General features: G+C 52.3%; 1 protein-coding gene across 6 annotated transcripts in view; it reads left to right on the forward strand.

The window, feature by feature from the left end:
- The window catches only part of PEPD (peptidase D), a 144,960-nt gene that overhangs the window by 19,724 nt on the left and 105,504 nt on the right, over nucleotides 1-19,732 (forward strand). For all 6 annotated transcript variants that reach the window (XM_010596099.2, XM_064274085.1, XM_064274083.1 and 3 more), the window contains 3 exons: nucleotides 3,960-4,023; nucleotides 11,152-11,199; nucleotides 13,065-13,126. In XM_010596099.2, the coding sequence (XP_010594401.1) occupies nucleotides 3,960-4,023; nucleotides 11,152-11,199; nucleotides 13,065-13,126 (174 nt within the window). The remainder of the gene's footprint in view (nucleotides 1-3,959; nucleotides 4,024-11,151; nucleotides 11,200-13,064; nucleotides 13,127-19,732) is intronic.

Here is a 19,732-nt window from a genome sequence, read left to right on the forward strand (position 1 = left end):
ACGTTGTTAGAAATGCAAATTCTCTCCAGGGAGCTAGTTAGAAACGCAGATTCTCAGCAGGGTTCGAACCTGGACCTGAACTCAGTTGAAGCCCTGTTTTGAAGTGAGAACCTGAGTGCCTGGGCCCTCTGAGCAGGCAGGAGGTTGCCTCTAATTCCACACCCTGGGCAGCTTCAGAGCCCACAGAAGGTGAGTGGCTTTGGGCCAAGTTGGGGGGGACCCCCCAGAACCATTGCAGCTTGGCTTTGTTCTGTTCCAGGCTGTGTCTGAGACTGTGAGGTTAGGATGCGAGTTGGGTGCCTGGCCTGGGCTGTGTAGGGAGGAGGGTGCCCACCCTACTGAGAATCTGTGTGAGCCCAGGCTGCTCAGAGAGAAGTGGAGTGAGTGATTTCACCAGGGCTGAGGACCCAAGGCTCTGAGCAATGCTCCTTTGGATATGGGAAGGAGGGGAGGGAGGGGAGAGGAGGGTTTAACAGCCTCCATGCCCCCACCCCGCCATCCCACGTACACACCTAGTGTTTCCATGACCAGGGCTGTCTCAGCCTGTCTCCTGACCCCCACCCTGGCTTCCTCTTTTCAGGGAGGGTCCATGGGGCACTGTTTGAGGGGTACAGGCCTTCCTGAAAAGGGACCAGGGGAATTCCTTGACTGTGACGTGGGGCGGTTCTGAGGGAGCCTGACCCTGTGCAGCCTGAGGCCTCGCTAGGTGGCTTCCCTGGCTCAGGGACCTCATTTGGTCCCTCTCACCTCTGCCAGCCTCTGAGGAGGTGCCGCAGGCCTCGCCCCTGGGAGCAGTCTCCAGGACCAGCCTCCTGCATTGCTCTGGAGAGGCCTGCTCTTCTCTTTGATAAGCTAATAGAACTTCAAAATGGTTGCCGACTTCTGTTCCGGAGCAGGTGCTGACGCCTTCTGCAAGCAGCAGTATGAAAGGCAGTGGCATCGTTTGTAGCTGAAGGCAGGCTCCAGCCGCTGGAAATTGATGGTGACTGCTGTAACTTGGCCCTATTACTTATTCATTACCCGCATGCAGGTGGTCAGCAGCCAGCAAGACCTGCTCTTTGAAATTTCATTTTCCAGAGGGCTTCGTCATGTCTGCACGGGTACAGTGTTAATTTAATGTCCCCTTCCTGCAGGAGGCCCTGTGCAGGGTGTTGGCACTCACTGCGGAGTGAGCAGGCATCAGCTCTGACCCTGAGTTCTTGGAAAGGTCTCCCCTAACTCATGCTGGGCCCAGCCGTGGACAGAGAAGGCCTGCACCGGCCAGGTGCCTGGACTCTGGCTTCATCCTGGGGACCTGAACCCCTTTGAGTCAGGGTTCTTTCTCCGCTCTTGTGCCAAAGCTGCCACTTCTACTTGAAGGGAGTTTTAGGGGGCAGATCGGCTTCCCCGCTGGCCCGTCCTGGCCCCTGGCTAGAGGGCGTCCTCTCCCGATCTAGATGTTTCTACTTGGATCTCCCGCATGATGGGACCTGGCATGAGCTGGCCTGCTGGACCCCAGACTCCAGGCGGGGCAGGGTGCAGGCCCTCCCAGCAACCACCTTGGCCGTGGCCAGTCCGGCCCTGCAGCAGGCCCAGTGACCTTTTTGGGCAGCCTTGTGGGGCTCTTACGGACATTCCACCCATTGTCCCCTCCCCCGCCCCCCCCCGCCCACAGGTTGTGGCTGCTGAGCTTTAGGTGCTGGTTTGATGTGGCGGTCTGTCAGGCTTATCCCCAAGGGTGACATTTAAATGATTTTTACTCTAATTAGCCCCCAAAACATGAAAAATAAGTACTCTTCCAACTTAATGATCTCTGCCCTTTTAAAAAGAACGGAACGCAAAGAGCTAGAGAAGATACTCACAGCTTTTGTCTGTCAAATGGTTTTTCTTGATGAGAAGTAGGCTTGTCACTAGGGCCGTGACTTTTGACCTTCAAGGCCCAGCTGTGGTCTGGCTGAACTGTGTCATCTGGCCTTCGGTGAGGAGAGCAAGCACCTCCTGAGCAGAGGGCGTTTGGTGGGACGGGAGCCTGGGCACTCCTCTAGGACACTGGGGCGGCAGCGCAGGGTCTCCTGTGGGCTGGCTGGCCCTTGCCCCTCCTTGGTTCCCATGGTGAATGGAATGGTGAGTGGGCAGGGGAACGTACAGCCCCGGGACCACCCATAGATCACAACTCCCTTGTATTCACCTCCTCTTTGCCTCCCCTCCTCCCATCTCCTCTGGCTCCACATCAAGACCTTGACCTCGGGCTTACCGTATTTCTGCAAATAACGCACACATAACGTATGGAACTGGCTATCTGAGGACCAGAGGACGCTGGGGCTTGCTGGCTGGGGCTTGCTGAAGATGCAGGGCATCTGTCTTGGAGCTAGGACTGGAGCCAGGGTGTCAGTGGATGTGGCGATGGCGCCTAGATATGCATTTTACGGATGGCCCTGCCTCCAGCTCTCCAGGCCTGTGCTCTGTGCATGGCTGCAGGGTAAACTCTGTGCAGAGAGGGTACCTGCTCAGTAGCAAAGGCTCTGCAAGCTCTCCGGTCATAAACCCTGAAACTGGTGCCTGCTGAGTCCCGGCGAGGTGCTTATTGTTAAGAGATGCCAGACTTTGGCCATTTAACTTTCAAGTCCGCTGTCAAACAAGGAAATGAATGTGGCTGAACTGTGCAAATCAACGGTAGAAGCTTGACACCTAGTGCACCTCAGAGAAACCTGAAGGGAGATAAAGCAAAGAGCTTTTGGGGGTTACATTAAACAGTCATAGTGGGACCCTAGTCTATCCTGCAGGTGGGTTTCGGAGCCGAGCTCTGCTTGCTGCATGTGGTGTGAGTGCCCTGCTGATGCAGGCCCCGCACCCGTCTGCCTCCAGGCTCCTATGGTCTGTGCTTCTGCCACAGTCTGCTTCAGGAGAGGGAAGTGGTGGAGGCTCAGAAAGGAGTGGGCCTTTGTGTGCTGGGCAGTGACGCTGGTCCTCGGTGTTGTTCTACAAAGGACAAGAGTGACATATGGGATGCTGACATGAGACCTTGCTTTTAAAGAAGTCATTTCTGAGTTCCAAAGTCCTCTCATGGCAGCCCTGTTCTCTCGGGGCCTCCCCAGGCACGTTGTTCTCTACACCCCCCGCCCACTTCCCTATCATCTGCTCACCCCTTGAGAGCCCAGGGAGCACAAGGTGAAAACCATCTGCTGCTTTTTTGGGGGCCTCCTTTGGGTCTACCACCTGGTGACCATGATAATGTGAGACCATAGACGGGCTGAAGTGGAAATGGGACAGGATGGTGCATGTGTGTCATTGTGTTGGCTCGGGACACCTTCCTGCATTCAGTAAGTGTTCCTCCTGCTCTAAGTTCTGTCACCAGCAGTGACACTCATCTGCTGACCGGGGAGGATGGGGGGGGAGGGCGAAGTGCTGGAACCAGGCTGGAGCCCTGCCCAGCACAGCTGTGAGCCAGGAGCCCTTTGCAAGGTGGGCAAGTGCTTCCAGCCTTGCCTGCTCTGTGTCTTTGTCTTCTCACAGGCTACTTTTTCTGACATGATGAGTAAACTTGAATTTTTCTCCTCACACTGAGTAATACTGATACTGACTACTTTAAAATGCTAATTAATCTTTTACCTTTCCTTTAAGGAGGCTTCGTTTGGGGCCAGGAGGCACCTCGTTTCATGTCCCAGAGGGTGGCACACTGGCCAGCTTCCTGGTGGGCTCTGCTGGCAGTGGAGGGAGATGACTAGGGAGCTTGTCAGCAGCTATATGTCACCAGCTGCCAGAGTCACAGACTGGAAGCAGGAGTGAGTGGAGGTTGGCTGGGGCCAGTCAGTGGCCCAGTGACCTCTGACCTCTGAGCCTCTGCTGGGCAGACTCGCTTACTGCTGGCTGTCATGGGGGTGGGCCTGCAGGTCCATGGCCTGGGCTTGGCAGGTGGGAAGGTGGCCTGTGCTGAGCTGTTGCCGAGCCCTGACCTGGCATTTCTTGTGCTTCTCTTTGAGGATCCATTCCAAGGAGCACTTCAAGAAGAAGTATGCTGTGGATGACGTCCAGTACACGGATGAGGTAAGCAGCAGCTGACCCTCCTCTGAACAGGTCAGGGCTTGCATTCACCCTCCTCTGGATTATCTGTTCCTGTTGCCACAGCCCAACCTCATCAGTAGTGCCCTCACTTGGAAGCAGCAGGCAGGACACCTGTACCCCAGACCTCTCTGAGGATGCCATTTTGCTTGGGCAGTGCTCCTGACTCAGTAGAAGTGACCTGGCTCGTGGCTGCTGAGGTGTGCAATGGGAGGAGGGCCTCTGAGAGACGGGACTGCCTGCAGTGGGGCAAAAGATCTGACCCAAGTCACCCCAGGCCTGGGCCTTCCATGTGCTGTGAGCAGAGCTTCAAACTACTTCATTCTGCTTTGACCCGCTGCTGAGAATTTGCATTTCCACCCCAGAAGTACTGAATCAGAATCTACAGTTTAACAAGATCCCCAGCTGATTCTTATGTATAATAAGAATACATAAGAATCAGCTGGGGACCTTATTAGAATTCTTATGCATACTTAAGAATTAAGATTCAGTACATGTGGAGTAGAAATGGAATTCTTCAGCAGGGGGTCCTACTAGGATGAACGGCTTTGAAGCCCGGGCTTTGAGGCCCTTGCAGCCTGCAGGTACTGCTGTCTAAAAAGTCTGTGAAGGCCTGTGGGGTGAGGTGGAGTTGGTGGGGGTCACTTGGCATTAATCCACTTCCCAGTTTGGTTGCCTGGTGGGTGTCATGTGCCCTGAGTAGGTGCGAGTGTCCTCCTGGGGCCTTGGATCTGTCCTGAATCCGGGCAGGTGAAAGGGTTATGAATTCTGGAGTTGGCAGCCTTGGACCTGCCTTGATCAGGGACTGTGGCCCACCAAATCAGAGCCCTTTCTGTGTCTCAGCCTCCCTAGCTGCTGTCTGGCCTATTTGTTTTTATACCTGGGGGAAAACCCAACTTCATTTATTCAGCGATTTGGGGGGAGAAGGAGAGCCTGGACTCAGGTAAACTGTTCTGTAAATGAGGTAAGCTGCAGGAGGTCTGGAGTATCAGGCAAGGAAGTCTTTAATGATGGGGTAGAATCACAGCCACACAGACCAGCTCATGCTTCACCTTCGTTCATCAAGCAGAATCGTAAACGAAGGCGTCAACGGAGTTCAAAGGACAGACTATCAGGATTCAAGTCTTTCTGTAGCACTCCATCATCAGCATTATCAATCTATTTTGCTGTCACTGTCACTGCTGTTCTTGTGGGAAACAAGGACGCTTGATGACAGTAGGACAGGTGCTTTACTTTGTGCAGCAGTTGTGGGTCCCAGAAGCGTGTACAGCTCACGCGGGGTTCTCACCCCAGTCCCAGGGTGAGGCATAGCTATCACCCCATTCACTGAGGGGGAAACCCGGGCTGTGAGGTCGGTGGCAGAGTTGGGCTACAGCCCCAGGACCTTTGAACCCCAGAGTCCCTGCCCTCAGCCCCTGCACTTGTCCTCTCAAAAATGCAGGACACTTCTATTGAGGTGACACAGGCTCCCAAGCGTCTTTTTCTGTGGCTTGAAATGGAGCCTCCAGCAAGTGCAAACTGCTGGACTGAACCACCTGGGCTGGGAGGGGTTTCCGAGTTGCTAGAGGTAACTAGGGCCACTTGATCATGGAAGGTGACAGGAAGCTTCCTGGGGGGAAGGGTTCTCCAGGCTAGTTTTATAGTACTTACTCAGTCCCGTCTAATTGCAGGTGGCTTCTGGCCATCTGTGACAAATCACAAATGGGAAACACCTGACACAAAGCTTGTGCACATGTCTCCTCAGAAAGAAGGCAGCAAAGGCAGCCTTAGGCCATGGGTGGTCACGTGATGTAACGTTAAATGTAGATGTCTAATGTAGCAAACCTGGTTGTCTAGTTTTCCTGTGGAGGATCCTGAGTTTAGTTATTGAGAAGGCAGAACAAAGGGTGGTCTCCTGAGAAGAGGTGGTACAGTGATGAGGGTCCTGATGCTCAGCCTTGTTGTGGAGAGGCATCAGGGAGTGGTGGGGACTGCGGTGGGACCCGAGAGAGCTTATAGCCCCTCTGAAGGGCAGCTGGTATGCAGGACTGCTGGCCCAGGGTTGCTACATATTCTGATTGTTCAGGAGTAGCTGCAAACCCCGATTGTTTGTGATGCTTCCTGATGTTTAAATTTTAGAAACAAATTGAGATTTTTAAAAGCATTGCAGGCAAAAGAAAGCCCATCTTTGGGCCAGATTTGACCCATGAGTCACCAGCGCGCACCCTTGTTTTAAGGAAACTCCCACGGAGAGTTTGTTTTCGAAAGCTTAGGTGCTTGCAGGGGTTAAGCCCAGCCATCTGGAGCAGTGTTCGCTTTCTCCTGGTGCCGGCGAAGGAAGGCCTAGCCTCATTCTCTCCATCTTCACCCCAAGAGGGGGTACTCTCTGAGGGGCCTGGGTAGGGCCTGGTCCTGAGGGCACATGAGAAGTCCACGGGAAGGCTTTGTTCGTCCCAGGGCAAGGAGTGCACCCACCCTCACATGTGATGAATTTTGCATGTGCCGCATCGATGAGGCTGAACTGCCTGGGGAATCAATGCTGGCTGGGGCATTTAACAGTACTGGTTTGTGAGAGCTGATGGGTCCCCAGCGACCATGGTCCATGGAAATGAGGTCCTGGGTTGACAGATCCATGTCATTAAGCGTGCTGGGGCTGCGTGTGAGCTGGCAACACACAGCTGCATCGTGTTCCCTTAATTTGCGAGGCCCGGAATCAGGGTGTGCTGATGAGCGTAGCGCTAATGGGTCTCCGTGGGGAGGGGAGGATGTAGCTGCCAGGCTGGGGGAGGCTTTGCAGCCACAGAGGTAACCAGGGCCCACTCAAGCAGTTGTGATCAATAAAAGATGCGGCCCTGCCAGGAATAGCAGACGCTCAGCCCGCTCTGCCAGTCGGGCTCGATCTTCTGTGCATCAGACCACGCTGAAAGGGCTGCTTTCTCCTCCATTATTCCTAACCAGCACGTCCTGAGAGTCGTTGTGGAGAGAAAAACCATCAGCCTGCACATTTGTTATCCTGCTTCTCTCTCCCAAGGACAATAGCAGATACAATCCCCAAGTGCCTTCTCGCTCTCTGATTCTGCTGCTGTAATTGACGGAATCGTGGTGTGCTGATGAATGTAGAGCCTACCTGTCAACCTAACAGTGCACCCCGGGCCCCACACGTGCCTCTCCTTCCTGTTAATGAGCCTTCCTCCTCCTGGAGGAGCCAGGGAGGGGAGGGACTCAGCCAAGCCTTTAACTGTGGAACACAGAGGCCAAGGAATTCAGCCATTCTCAAGGCAGTTTACTGGGTAAATCAGGGAGGGCTCCAGGGCAGGGGGTGATCGGTACATACCTAGAGGGTCACCTGGCCGTGACTATCAAAAACCTGACAAAGTGCAAGGTTTTTGACCTAGCAACCACATTGGGTCAGGTTTTATTTTCTAGTTCATTGTGGTAAAATATATCTGGGAGTCCCTGCGCAGCACAAACGGTTAAAGCCCTGGACTACTAAATGACTGGAAACCCTGCTGGCATGGTGGTTAAGAGCCAGGGCTGTTAACCACGAGGTTGGCAGTTTGAATCTACCAGGTGCTCCTTGGAAACCCTGTGGGACCGTTCTGCTTTGTCATGTAGGGTTGCTGTGAATTAGAATTGACTTGGTGGCAGTGGTTCACTAACTGAAAGGTTGGCAGTTCACGCCCACCCAGAGGCACTTCCAAGGTAAGGCCTGGTCATAGCCTTGAAAACCCTATGGAGCAGTTCTACTCTGTAATACTTGGGGTCACCATGAGTCGGAATAGACTCAGCAGTGGCAACAAAATATATGTAACAAATGTACCGTCTTAGCCACGTGTAAGTATACAAGTCAGCATATTAATTACATCCACCAGCTTCTGCAGCTATCACCGCTGTCCGTTTCTGAAAGTTATCAGTCACACTAAGCAGAAACTCCGTGCCCCCTAAGCAATTCCTCCCCCTTTCCCCCTCTCCCAGCCCCTGGTGACCGCTAATCAACTTGGTTCTCATGCATTTGCCTATTTTAGATATTTCATGTAAGTGGGATCATATGGTATTTGTCCTTTTACGTCTGGCTTAACTGATTTTTTTTTTTTTAAGGAATTTTAAGAAAATCACCAAAGCCTTATAGACAAAGATGTCCATCCCAGCATTATTTATAATGGCTAATCACTAGAAGCAACTTAAAGGTCCAGTAGGGGAATGAATAAATAAGCTATGCATATCTGCCAAGAGAGGTGGTTATACAGCTGTAGGTTCAAATCTGTGGTTTGCTGATTTGTAACCGAGCTTGAGCAAGTTATGTAAGCCATAAACCTTTCTCACTTATGAAATCTGGGTAATTGTAGCACTGCCTTCCTGGGTGATTGAGATGTGTGTGAAGTACCGACACAGGCCCTTGATCGAGGACTTGTTGGATGTTTACCATCCCCAGCAGTAGTGATGGCTAAAAGTTACGTGTTTGATGTTTTTGTATTTAATGACAGGAAATAAGTGAAGCTTGTAACTTCATATGCTCCAAGTGCCATTATAGATCTGTTTTTATGTGTAGATAGAAAAAGACCCGTACGTTAACAGTGATTGCTTCTGGGGTGGGTGGGGTTGTAGGTTCCTTTTATCTTTTTGGTTCAGGCTTATATTGTATTGTGAGAGTCTGGTCATGTTCAAACAGACATAGCTCTAGAAACATTAGCTCTGGTAGATACAGGCAGTCCCTGACTTACAGTGGGGTTCCGTTCCAGCAACTCCATTGTCAGTTCTGATGTAAGTTGAATACCGTATTTATTTTTCATTATTATGGCCATAGCTTACTATAGGGCAGGGCTTTGAATAGTAAATCGAAACATTGAACATTAGTGAGTGAACATCTGAGAATAACATCAGCAAATTACTTTTTCCAACATTGTATGTAGTACGTGTTACTAACGATAAGATGTACCAAAAAAAGTCCTTAGTGCAGCGTTTTAACTTGAATAATTTGTACAGGGGACCACCTGTATAATGCTCAAATTTGCACTTGACTCTCAAATCCATGGAGCGCTAGTAGAGCAGTGATTAAGAGCTTGGCTGCTAACAAAAAGGTCAGCAGTTGGAATCCACCAGCCATTCCTTGCAAACCCTATGGGGCAGTTCTACTCTGTCCTGTAGGGTTGCTATGATTCGTAATCAACTCAATGGCAGTGGGTTTGGCTTTTTTTTTTGGTTATCAAATCCATTAAAAATGAAACATTTTATCTCTTCATAGTTTTCAGTATATCCAGGTTTTCTCAGGGAGTATGTCAGTATTAAAAAACGTGTGTGTATATCAAAACTAATCAAAGCGTACATTTTAAATTTGTACAGTTTAGCATATGACAGTTATACCTCAATAAGTTTGTGAAAACAACAGCAGACCCTCCTTCCTCTCCTGCTGTGTTGAGGGTGTTGAGAGTCAGGGGTGGTGGCTGGGGGGCTGCAGAGAGGAGACTGGTTTCTGTGGGGGAGGGGGGAGAGCATAAGGCTCAGATACAGTAGGGTCTGCAGTAAGCAGGATACAGAGCAGTCTGAGGGGTGGGGTCAGGAGAGGAGGAAATTGCTCTCACCAGGGTAGCTGGCCACATTGGGGGCGGGGTGGGCAAGTGTCACAGCCAGCACTGTTTTGTAAGTGCTTTTCCAGGGATGGTGGGGGGGGGCAAGGGGGCGGGGTGGGAGGTAGAGGTAGAGGAGTGAGTGAGTGAACCTGCCTGGGAACTGAGTCCTAAGTATGGAGTTGTGCAGCAGCAAAGATGGGGAGCAGACGTCCTAGGCACAGGCGGAGCAGGAGCAAAGGCGTGGAAAGCCGCATGCACATGGCATGTTCATTTGAGAGGTTGGTGTCGGAAGCAGCTGTTACCAGAATAAGGCTCTTGCCTCTCACTGGTCAAGAATGAGCAGGTAAGGCACATAGTTTTCTGCAGGAGCAAAGCTTTATTGAAGAGGCTTGCAAGCAGAGATGAGGAGGGCCTAGAGCAACGCATACCCTCATTTCGCAGAACAAAAGACAAGCCTGAGTTTTTGAAAGTTCTTGGGTGGGAAAAGATTCATGTTTATTCATAGGCACAGGCGGGGATATCTTAACTAAGGTGTGCATGCAGCAGCTTTCCAAGATGGCTCCTGTCCTGGAGGCCTCTGGAATTCGTAGCAGGACTTATTATGGGGTGTTGTGCCTGAGCAGTCTCTTGCTCCTTGGATTCAGTTCCCCAGCTGGGGCTGTAGCCCCTTACTGCCCCTGGTGGAAGGTCACACAGCAGTCACAGGTGTATGTTCTGTGCTTGTCCCTGGGCCTGGTTTTCCCCAGCTGTTTCTGAAAAGCAACTTTAAAGAAGTTTTTGGGCTATTTTTAGATACCCTGGCCCCTTATTCTGGGGAATGGCTTTGTTTCTGTGCCCTGGCCCATTTCTTGTTGCTTTGTTTGCAGATTTGGGGGCCCTTCTGTTCTCTGTTTTAATAAGTCTCTAGGTTCTCCACTTAACCCCTATTACTTCCCTGATAGTATAGACTATTTCTCTTTTACTTGTTTCTCCTCTAACCACAGCAGTCTCTTCGTTGTTTCTCAGACAGGCTCCTTCTGATCTCAGGGCCTTTGCTCCCTGTCTTACAGCCACAGGCATTCAGGGCAGGGGGTGAGGTATGAGCGCCATGGCAGAAGGATGGAGGGTGGGGGTATGGGGTGGGGGGTCCAGAGGAAAGCTAACTCCACAGGGACTAGGAGATGAATGGCGGGAAGGGAGCCAGGGAGGGAAGGAAGTAAGGATGCTATTGAGGCATCTGCCTGGTGGATGGGAGGCTGAAGGGGCCAGTGCCTAAGGGATTGCCAGGGGACAGGTCTTTTAGGAAGGGCTGGCTATTTGGAGCCAGGACTCTCTGATACGTGGCAGCAGGTGGGGGATTGTGGGAAGTTTTGGGTTTGAATCCTGTGGTACCGTTGATAACTGTGTAATTTAGAAGTCCTTAACCTGTAAGTCTCCGTTTCCTCACCTGTAGGATGGGGACAATGGCACTGCCCATTTCAAGGAAGTGCTCTGTCAACCTAGGTGTCATTAAGTAGTGCTAGTATGTTGTCTCCATCAGACGTGTTTGTGGACTCTCTAACGTGGGTTTTTCTTTCTGACCTCTCAGATTGCCCGTGTCCTGACATCACAGAACCCCTCTGCCCTCCTTACTCTGGTGAGTGGCTGGCGTCCAGGGACCGGGCAGTGTTTGGGCACGGGGGGAAGGTTAGGGAGCAGCCTGGCCGTGCAGAGGATGGGTCGTGGGGAAGGGTTGAGAACTGAGAGGAGGAGTATACAGTTCCCCCTCCAGCCACTAACGTGGTTTCTGTAACAAGCAGCGGCCCCTTCTCAGCCAGAGCCAGCTGCAGAATGTGTCCAGGACCATGTTCTCAATTCTCAGGTCCTCCCTTGGAATGGGCTGTGTCCTGTCACGAGGCCACCGTGACAGGCACCACACCCAATCTAAGGTTTCAAACCTGGGTTGGAAGATGTATTTGTTTCAAGTTGAATCAGTGGGGTTTGTGGATGTAGAATGTCCATTTGCTTCCAACCAAAGTCTCCGTTGTTAACACAATTTGGAAAACACACCCGTGGCGCCTGCTCCTGCGGTGCTTGGGCAGTGAGGCACTGGATTTTGAACCTGGAGCCGTGAATGACAGAGGCTCCTGCAACCTGGTGACTGGGCCTCTCAGGGCTGGGGGGCACTCAGCCTGAGAAATGACTCACAGAGGCATGCTTTCTTGCACTTCTTTTTGACCTTGGGAGTTTCAAATATGAAGAATATGTGATTCTCCCCATACAAAGTGACCTCTCTCCCTTGTTAATTGATTTTTCTGGAAAGAGTTTTCCTTGGTTGTTTATTAGCACTTTATGCAGTCTCCTTTTTCCACTCTGCTGTTCCGATGGCTGAGAAGGAAGGCTGTGCCAGATGACTGTGGTTAGAGAGCGTCTAATGTGTTTTATTTGGCCCTGCAAGTGGATATCGACCTGAAGTTCCTGAGGCGTCAGTGGACGTTTAAAATGCCTCGCCTCTCCGAGGATGCACGTTTTCCTCTGACTCCCGTGTTTTGTCACCTCACTGGCCTGAGTTCCTTAGTCTCGCCACAGTTAGGAAAAGGGGAGGACTGTGATAGAGCTTTGTGGGGTCCTCTGAGAAAGGCCCACCCTGCCTACGTGGGGTCTGACCTGCGTCTCTGGAAGGATGGATCCAGTACTCTCCAGAGCTAGAAATGCTAGTGGGTGGTGCAGTTGGTTAATGCGCTCAGCTGCCAATTGAAAGGTTGGTGGCTGAGTTACCCAGAGGTGCCTTGGAAGAAAGGCCTGGTGATCTCCAAAAAAATCAGCCACCGAAAACCCTACAGAGCACAGTTCTACTCTGACACACACGGGGTCATCATGAGTTAGAATCGACTCCACGGCAACTGGTGTTTAAAGTTGGTGTAAGGCGTGTGTGCGTGAGAGGAGATGGGGCTGGCCGTGGGAGAGCAGCTTTGCTGGAGGGAGTCCTGGTCGGTAGCTCTTTTCACTTGGGCCCCACCTGTGTCCGAAAGCAGCCTGACCTGGTGCCAGCAAGTGCCCTGACCATCCAAGGAGGGGGGCTTGGGGTGCACCTGGGATGCTGTTTATGGTACCCCTGCTTCCCCCTCTTTCCAGTCTGTGACATGATGTTTGCCCCTGAAGGAAAGGAGGGCCTGCACCAACGTTAAATACCAGTTGCTGTGGAGTCAGTCCCACCTCCCAGAGGCCCCGTGTGCGGCAGAGTAGAACTGTGCTCCATGGGGTTTCAGTGGCTGATTTTTTGGAGTAGATCACCAGGCTTTTCTTCCAAGGCGCCTCTGGGAGGACTCGAACCACCAATCTTTCAGTTAGTAGCCGAGCACATTAACCGTCTGTGCCACCCACTGGCCTTGCTAGCATGGAGTTGCTTGGCTTGTCAGGGAAAGGCGGGGGGTGGGTCTGCCGACTGATGTGGGGTCCTAGGCTGGCAGGAGGCTACCTTCCGTAGCAGGCTGTGCTCACATGCTGCCTCTCTGTTCCCAGCACGGCATCAACACGGACAGCGGCAGTGTCTGCAGGGAGGCCTCCTTCGAGGACATCAGCAAGTGAGTCCTGGGGCCCCTGGGTCTATCTCTCTGCAGCCTGCTGGTTCACCCCACTTACCAGCAGGTATTTCCCAGTCTGCAAACTGGGTGTGAAGTGCGCGCGTGCACACACACACACACACATGAGGCTTCTAAAAGGACTTGGATTGGGCATTTTGAGGAATATTTAAAAAAATAATTTCCTTTAAGTCACCACAGCTTTTACTTTCAGGAAGGGATGACTCTCCTCTTGCTCCCCATGATGAAAGTGCAGGCCCTGCTGAGTGTTTGGGGAGCCCCGATGGCCGGGTGTTTCTCTCTGGAGACCTGCTCTGAGTGCCATGGTCTTTGTTCTTACCTCAGCCTTTGACGTACAGCCCCTTGCCTTTAGTCCTAGTCACTGGCCTCCCCGATTCCGGCTCTCAGCAGCTTCCCCTTGGCCCCTGCTGCCCCAGTCTCAGGCAGGAGCCCTTCTTACCTGCCCTCACTCCTCAACTTGGCTCCAGGCTGAGCCCTCAAGCCCTGTTTGGGAAGGAGGTTCCCCTTCCAGGCTTCTCCAGGCGGGAGGGCAGATGTTGGGCACAGGGAGAGAGGCAGCTCACCCTCCTTGTCGCCCTGCACCCCATGGCCCCTGGAAAGTGCTGCTTGTCAGTGGCGCCCTTGTCCGTGGGCTGGCTGGTGACTGGCCTGGGGGCCTGTGGGCCCTGTGTTGGTGGGCTGATGAGCCCTCGGGGGAGACACCTGCTCCCTGAGGCTGCTCCCAGCCTGTCCTCCCTAAACCTGGATTCCCAGCCCCTCCCCCACCAGGACACTGCAGCTGCTGCATCCTTGGTCGTCCTTTGGTGGGCCTCCAAGGAAGTGCCTTATAATTATGTATGAGCCTGAGCCTCGGGAGTTGTGCCTGTGTGTAATGTGGGGGTGATTAGGAAGGATTATGAGCTCATAAATATGTATCATTTCCCCCAGTGATATAGGAGCCACGGGGTGGGGTGGGGGGTGAGTCTCAGGTTTGCTCCTTTTCATTGCGCAAATCTCTGCATTCTCTCTCGAGCTTTCCCACAGTGGCCATGTCTCCCATACCTGCGGTGTTTAGCCCAGCTCATCGAAATGCTGGCCGTGGCACCACAGGGGCTGGGGGATTGAGGGCCACAGCTGGCTGCTCCCCATCCCAGGCTGGACCTCACCATGTCCCACTAGCACTGCCCAGTGCCCTGCCCACCTCCCATCCTCTGAATTCCTCAGCCAACACCATGGAACGTCTCTGCAGTCCTGTGGGGACCACCCCCCTACCAGCCTCTGGTTAGGGTTTTGCCTTATGGGGCAGGCACTGAGCTAGAGGTGGGAGCCCTGGTGGCTGCCTCACCTTGGACCCTGTGGCCTTGGCAAGTGGCTTCCCCTCTGACCCTCAGCCCCCGTGTGTGACAGGGTGCTGCTGGGCCTTGCTATGGGGTCTAAATGTGGTCACGCTCACCCAGAACCTGGCCCGGAGCTGGCACTTCGTAAATGGCTGCCCACAAGCAAACCCCTGATGAGGTCCCAGCACCTCGCTGGGCCTCAGCTCCCTGTCTGTGCAGGGGGGCCAGGTGGATGCCAGGATCTCTGATTACAGGATTCCCAGTGTGTCAGTGTGCTGTGGAGCTGCTTGGCTGAGGGTCCTTTGTGCACCGTCCTCCAGAGGCCTCCACTGCAGAGAATGTTCTCTGATTGCCAGGGCCAGATCGGTGGGGCGTGGCTGTGCTTCAGGAACATGGCCCCTGTAAGCAGAGCTTTGCTGCCTGCTTCCCAGGAGGAGAGGCTGGTGGGGCCCCCAGGGACAGCATTACCGCCTTCAGGGCAGCAGGAAGCTGAGGCCTCATCACACCCCACTTGGAGTGTTCACCCCTGTGAACTCCAGCTTCTTCCTTTAGGAAACAGACCCCATATTTGTCCCTTGTTCCTCTTCTGAGCCCCCGAGGCCCCTGTCAAGAGCCCAGAGGAGCCTGTGCTCTGCCAAACCCCCACCTAGGGTGGCATTTGGGGGAGGTCGGGTTTTTATTTAGGAGAGCCAGGAGCTGCTTTACATTTGAATAGTCTCCCCAGGCGCTAGGCTGGTACCTCTCCAGTCTATAGTCCAGCGAGACACTGACTATGCCGTGCTTGCCAGGCCCCTCAGTTGAGAGAATACGCCCCTTTGTGCCTGAGTTGGGGGCATTGAGTTCCCACATGCATATGTTGGGCTGCTGGCTGATTTCTCTGACTTGGCCAATGTGCTGCAGGTGGGAGCCCTCCCACATGTCTGCTTTGGAGTCCCCTGGGCTGCTCGTGGTGCTCTCTGTTTTCCTTGTCCCCTGGGGGGCTTGCCCTCTGATGTGTCACTTTGGACCCCATCCTACCACGTCACTCTTCTTGTAGCTCTGATCTGAGGGTCTCCTCCACTGGGGCAGGAGCCTGTGGTGGTCCACTACGCCCCCACCCTGCAGACCTTGGGCCCTGCCTCTGCCTTTAGCTGCCCCCCACCTCCTTTCCTGTGGAGACAGTTCACAGTCATGTCTGTATTCCTGAAACCTGGGTGCCTCCCACCTACCTACGTTGCTGTACCTTGACTCTGCCACCGGCTGTACTCTGTGCCGGGCCAGAGAGATACCGTGTCCTCCAGGGCCACTGCAGCTCAGCCAACCACATTCACCTGTGAGCATCTCCAGCTGTTTGCTGGGGATAATAATAGCTTGTTTCCTAAGCAAGATGAATCTTGCTGTCGCCCTAGTTTCCAATGCTCAACTGCTCTTGTCACTGGCTGCTCTCACTGCCCTAATGAAACTCCTTACTTCCTGGAGTTTTTTGAAACTGTTTTGAACCTCTCAGAAACACCCCCCATCTGCATCTTTGGTTGAAATTCTGCTTTCACAGAAGTTCAGGTTTGGCATGTGGTTGTCCTCATGGGCTATCTCAGGCTGCCTTGACCTGGAGGAGGAGGGAACTTGTGGTAGGACAGTGGTCTCACCTGTTACCTGTCCCTGGTCCAGCTGGGCAGTCAGCCTGTGACCTTCTCTCCAAATACGGCTTCTTGGGGTGGTCTGCCTGCTGCATTTGGGCTCAGCCTTGGGGGGCTGTGAATTTAGTCCTGGCAGAACCAGGCACTCCCCCCTGGCTTCAGGCCTCCCTCAGCCTTCCAGATCAGGCCACATGGAGAGCAGGCAGCCTGCCAGGTCTTGTAGTGGTGGGGACAGTGGTGGGCTGGGAGCTGAGGGAGCAGGGAGGCAGAGGTGGTGGGGTGCCAGGCTTGGGAGGCATGAGGGATCCCCCATGGTTTGAGGCCCCTGGGCCTGCCCCTGGCCTGGTGCTGACTTCAGAGTCTGGCCCTGGCCATGCCCCTCTGCCTGACCTGATGGGAGTGGACACAGTTCACAGGGAATCAGTTATGGAAGCACCAGGCTGGATTTGCGCTCTGGTCGGAGGATGGGCTATGTCGGGGGGGGCAGGGTCAGACACTTACTGTCAGGTCCTGGTGAGGGAATGGTGGAAGGGCTGGGCTGGGCCCTGGGGACCAGGGGAAGGTGAGATGGGGAGCGTAGCTCTGGAGTAAAGGCACTAAAGCTGCCAGCTGGGAGTAGAGTCATACCTGATAAATCTTTATTAGCATCCAAGGACATAGATTTTAGAGCACATTTTCCTGAGAAAGACTGACTGTGAAAGGAAAGAGATGGCTTGTGGGGGCCAGGTGGCCTGACCCCAGGAACCACTGCCCATCAAGTTTGCAGAGCTTTAGCAGGGGTCCCTCCTGACAGGAGAGAGTTCCCTCCAAAACAGGAAGAATCTATGTCCAGGAGCCCTGGGCCAGGGCTGTGAGTTACCGAGGACTCTGACTCATGTAGTTGTCTGAGAGAGAAATATGGTCGATATTTTACATCAGCTGGTTATTCAGGATAAGCATATTTCTTATCTTTTGGCATTTACTTAAATTGCCTTGCATATTTGAAGACAATTGGTTACAAATTAATTCCATTTAAACAAGCAGTTAAATATGAAATTGCTGAAGTTGAGGGTTGTTAATAAAGGAATATTAATATCCAAAGATGTGAATTTTAAAATTCAGGAAGTACAGGGACATTATTAAAACTTGACAATTACAGCAGAATGCCCAGTTTGTGGCTCAGGGGCCATGGCTTTCTGGTTACCAGTAACTTGCGTATCAAATTAATATTTTGGATTCGGTCTCCAATCATGACCATGGAAACCTCTTTTAGGAAAGGGATCCTGAGGAGGTGAAATCTGCCCCAGTTCCCTAGCTAGGGATGGGGTTGGGGGCCTGTTTTCTGGGCTGGCCCTGCCTCCTTCATTGGTTTGGAAACTCCCAGGGTGGTTGGCTCTGCATTCCTCACCCTCCTATCTGGAAATTACTCTCCTGCTTCTGGGACACTCTCCCACCCTCACAGGTCCCGGTGGGGTTTTGTTGTTATTATACAGTTAATGTTTACTGTAGAAAATGCTAACCAGCAAGAGACAAACACAAGGAATATCTGAATTTCTTTTACCTGGAGTTAAACCTTGCCAACGTTTTAACAGTGAAATGAATACCTTTTCGATTCTTCTGTGTGTGTCTGACTGTGTACTTGTCTCTGTGTGGGTCCGTCTCTGTATACATTGGCCTGCATGCATCTTTGTGACTGTGTGAGACTGTTTATCAGTATATGTATATGTCTTTGTGTGTCTAAGTTTATGCCTGTCTGAGAGTGTGTGTCTTTGTCTGCCTGAGTTTGTGTGTGTGTACCCATGTATGTACTTGTGTGTGTGTCTGTGTATATACATATGTGTGTGTTTATGTATATGTATCTGAGTGCATTTGTGTGTGGGTATGTGTCTTTGTACATATGCATGTGTATCTGTGTGTGCCTGTCTGTAGTGCGATTGATTACTTTTGTGTGGCCTTCCTAGCCATTGTCTTGTAACTCCCACACAGGTGATGGGTGGGGCTGTGCAGATAGGATATTTGTGGCCCACCAGGAAGGTTGGTCCCTTTTGCCTTAAAAGAGAGCCAGTTTCAGAGCAGAGCAGAGAATCTCAGCACCAAGGAAGAACAGCCAGGAGCAGAGAGTGCATCCTTTGGACCCCGCGATGAGAAGCTCCTGGAAGAATGAGACTGAAAGAGAGAAGAGCCCACCACTACCAAGGAAGGAAAGACCTGCAGGAGACAGTGCAGTGGGCATCCCGGCTCATGGAGAGATAAAGCTGAGTGCCTTCGGGCAGGGGCTGAGGGCCGGGGAGAGACAAGCCTGCAAGCACAGAGGGGAGGGGGCTGTCCGATGGAAGAACTATGTCCTTGAGTGCTCCTGAGCCTGAACTGTAACCTGTTACTTCCCTAATAAACCCCATAATTGTGAGTACGGTCTGTGAGTTCTGTGTGGCCATTGCAGTGAATCATCAAACCCGGCAGAGAGGTAGAGAGTGCCTTGGGAGGGGCAGTGGATGTCAGAATTGGTAAAGATGGCAGAGAGAGAAGGCTTGTCTGGCCTCTACCTCATGGGAGTCAGCCTTGTGCTGTTGATCTTGGCTCTCCTTCCCTCTTGGGGGGTTGGAGGAGGTCAGTCACTGCCCCATGCTGGTTTGACACTGAGTGTGTATCTTTTGTGTACACATCTGTGTGTGTCTCTTATGCCTGTCTGAGTGTGTGTGTGTGTGTGTGTGTGTGTGCATGTCTGTGTAGTGGGTCAGTCAGTTTCTATTGTGGGCAACACAAGTCAGCTGGCCTGGTGAAGGGGAAAAGGAACTGCCAGAAGGATGTTGTAGTCACAGAGTCACCAGGGAGGTGGAGAACCAGGTTCACTTTCAGGCGGGAGTAGGTGGTGGTGGGGCGGGGGGGAGGATTTGGACAGGCATATCCTCATCCAGAATCACGGCGCAGCAAGATTGCAGGGACCTGCCTTCTTGGCCTCCAGGGGATAGGAGGCCCCCCTTCCTGAGAAGATCCACTGGGAGAGAATCCCTAAACTAAGAAGATGCAGGGCAAGAAAGAAACAAAACATCCATAGTGTATATGTGGTGTATGTTTGGATACATGCACACACATGGTAATAAGAGCCCATGTACAGAGCACTTCCTGTGTGCTGGACACAGCACTGAACACTGTCTTAGCTAGAATGAACTCCTATAATCCCTATAACTATACCATGAGATAAGAACGGTGATCACCCCCATTTTACAGATGAGGATACTGAGGCCCTGGGAAGTTAAGACAGTTGTCCAAGGTCACAGAGCTAATACACAGTGGAGCTGGGATATGAACCCAGGCAGTCTCCAGTGTATGACTCCAGACTCCATATACTTTGCTGCTTGTGCGCCTAAGTGTGATGTGCCTGAGAGAGAGAAAACATACCTTCTGTAAAGTGAGACTTTACTGGTGTGTTAGGGTATTGGGTAGATAGGCCATTGCTTTTCCTAATGTCAAAGTGATAACTTGGCAAAAAAAGGAGGCACAATCTGTGTTGTCTTGATTTGTCATCTGCTGTTCTGTTCTTTACTCTTGAACAACCTTGGCTGCCCATGGTCTCTGGTATTTCACAAGTGGAGATGGACTCCCCCACTTTTGAGTTGATTTTGCATTAAGTAGTTCTGTTTGTGTAGTTAGGAATCCCAAGGGCTTTGGAGATCTGG

Source organism: Loxodonta africana, chromosome 21 (genome assembly GCF_030014295.1).
Source record: "Loxodonta africana isolate mLoxAfr1 chromosome 21, mLoxAfr1.hap2, whole genome shotgun sequence".
NCBI classification, from domain to species: domain Eukaryota; kingdom Metazoa; phylum Chordata; class Mammalia; order Proboscidea; family Elephantidae; genus Loxodonta; species Loxodonta africana.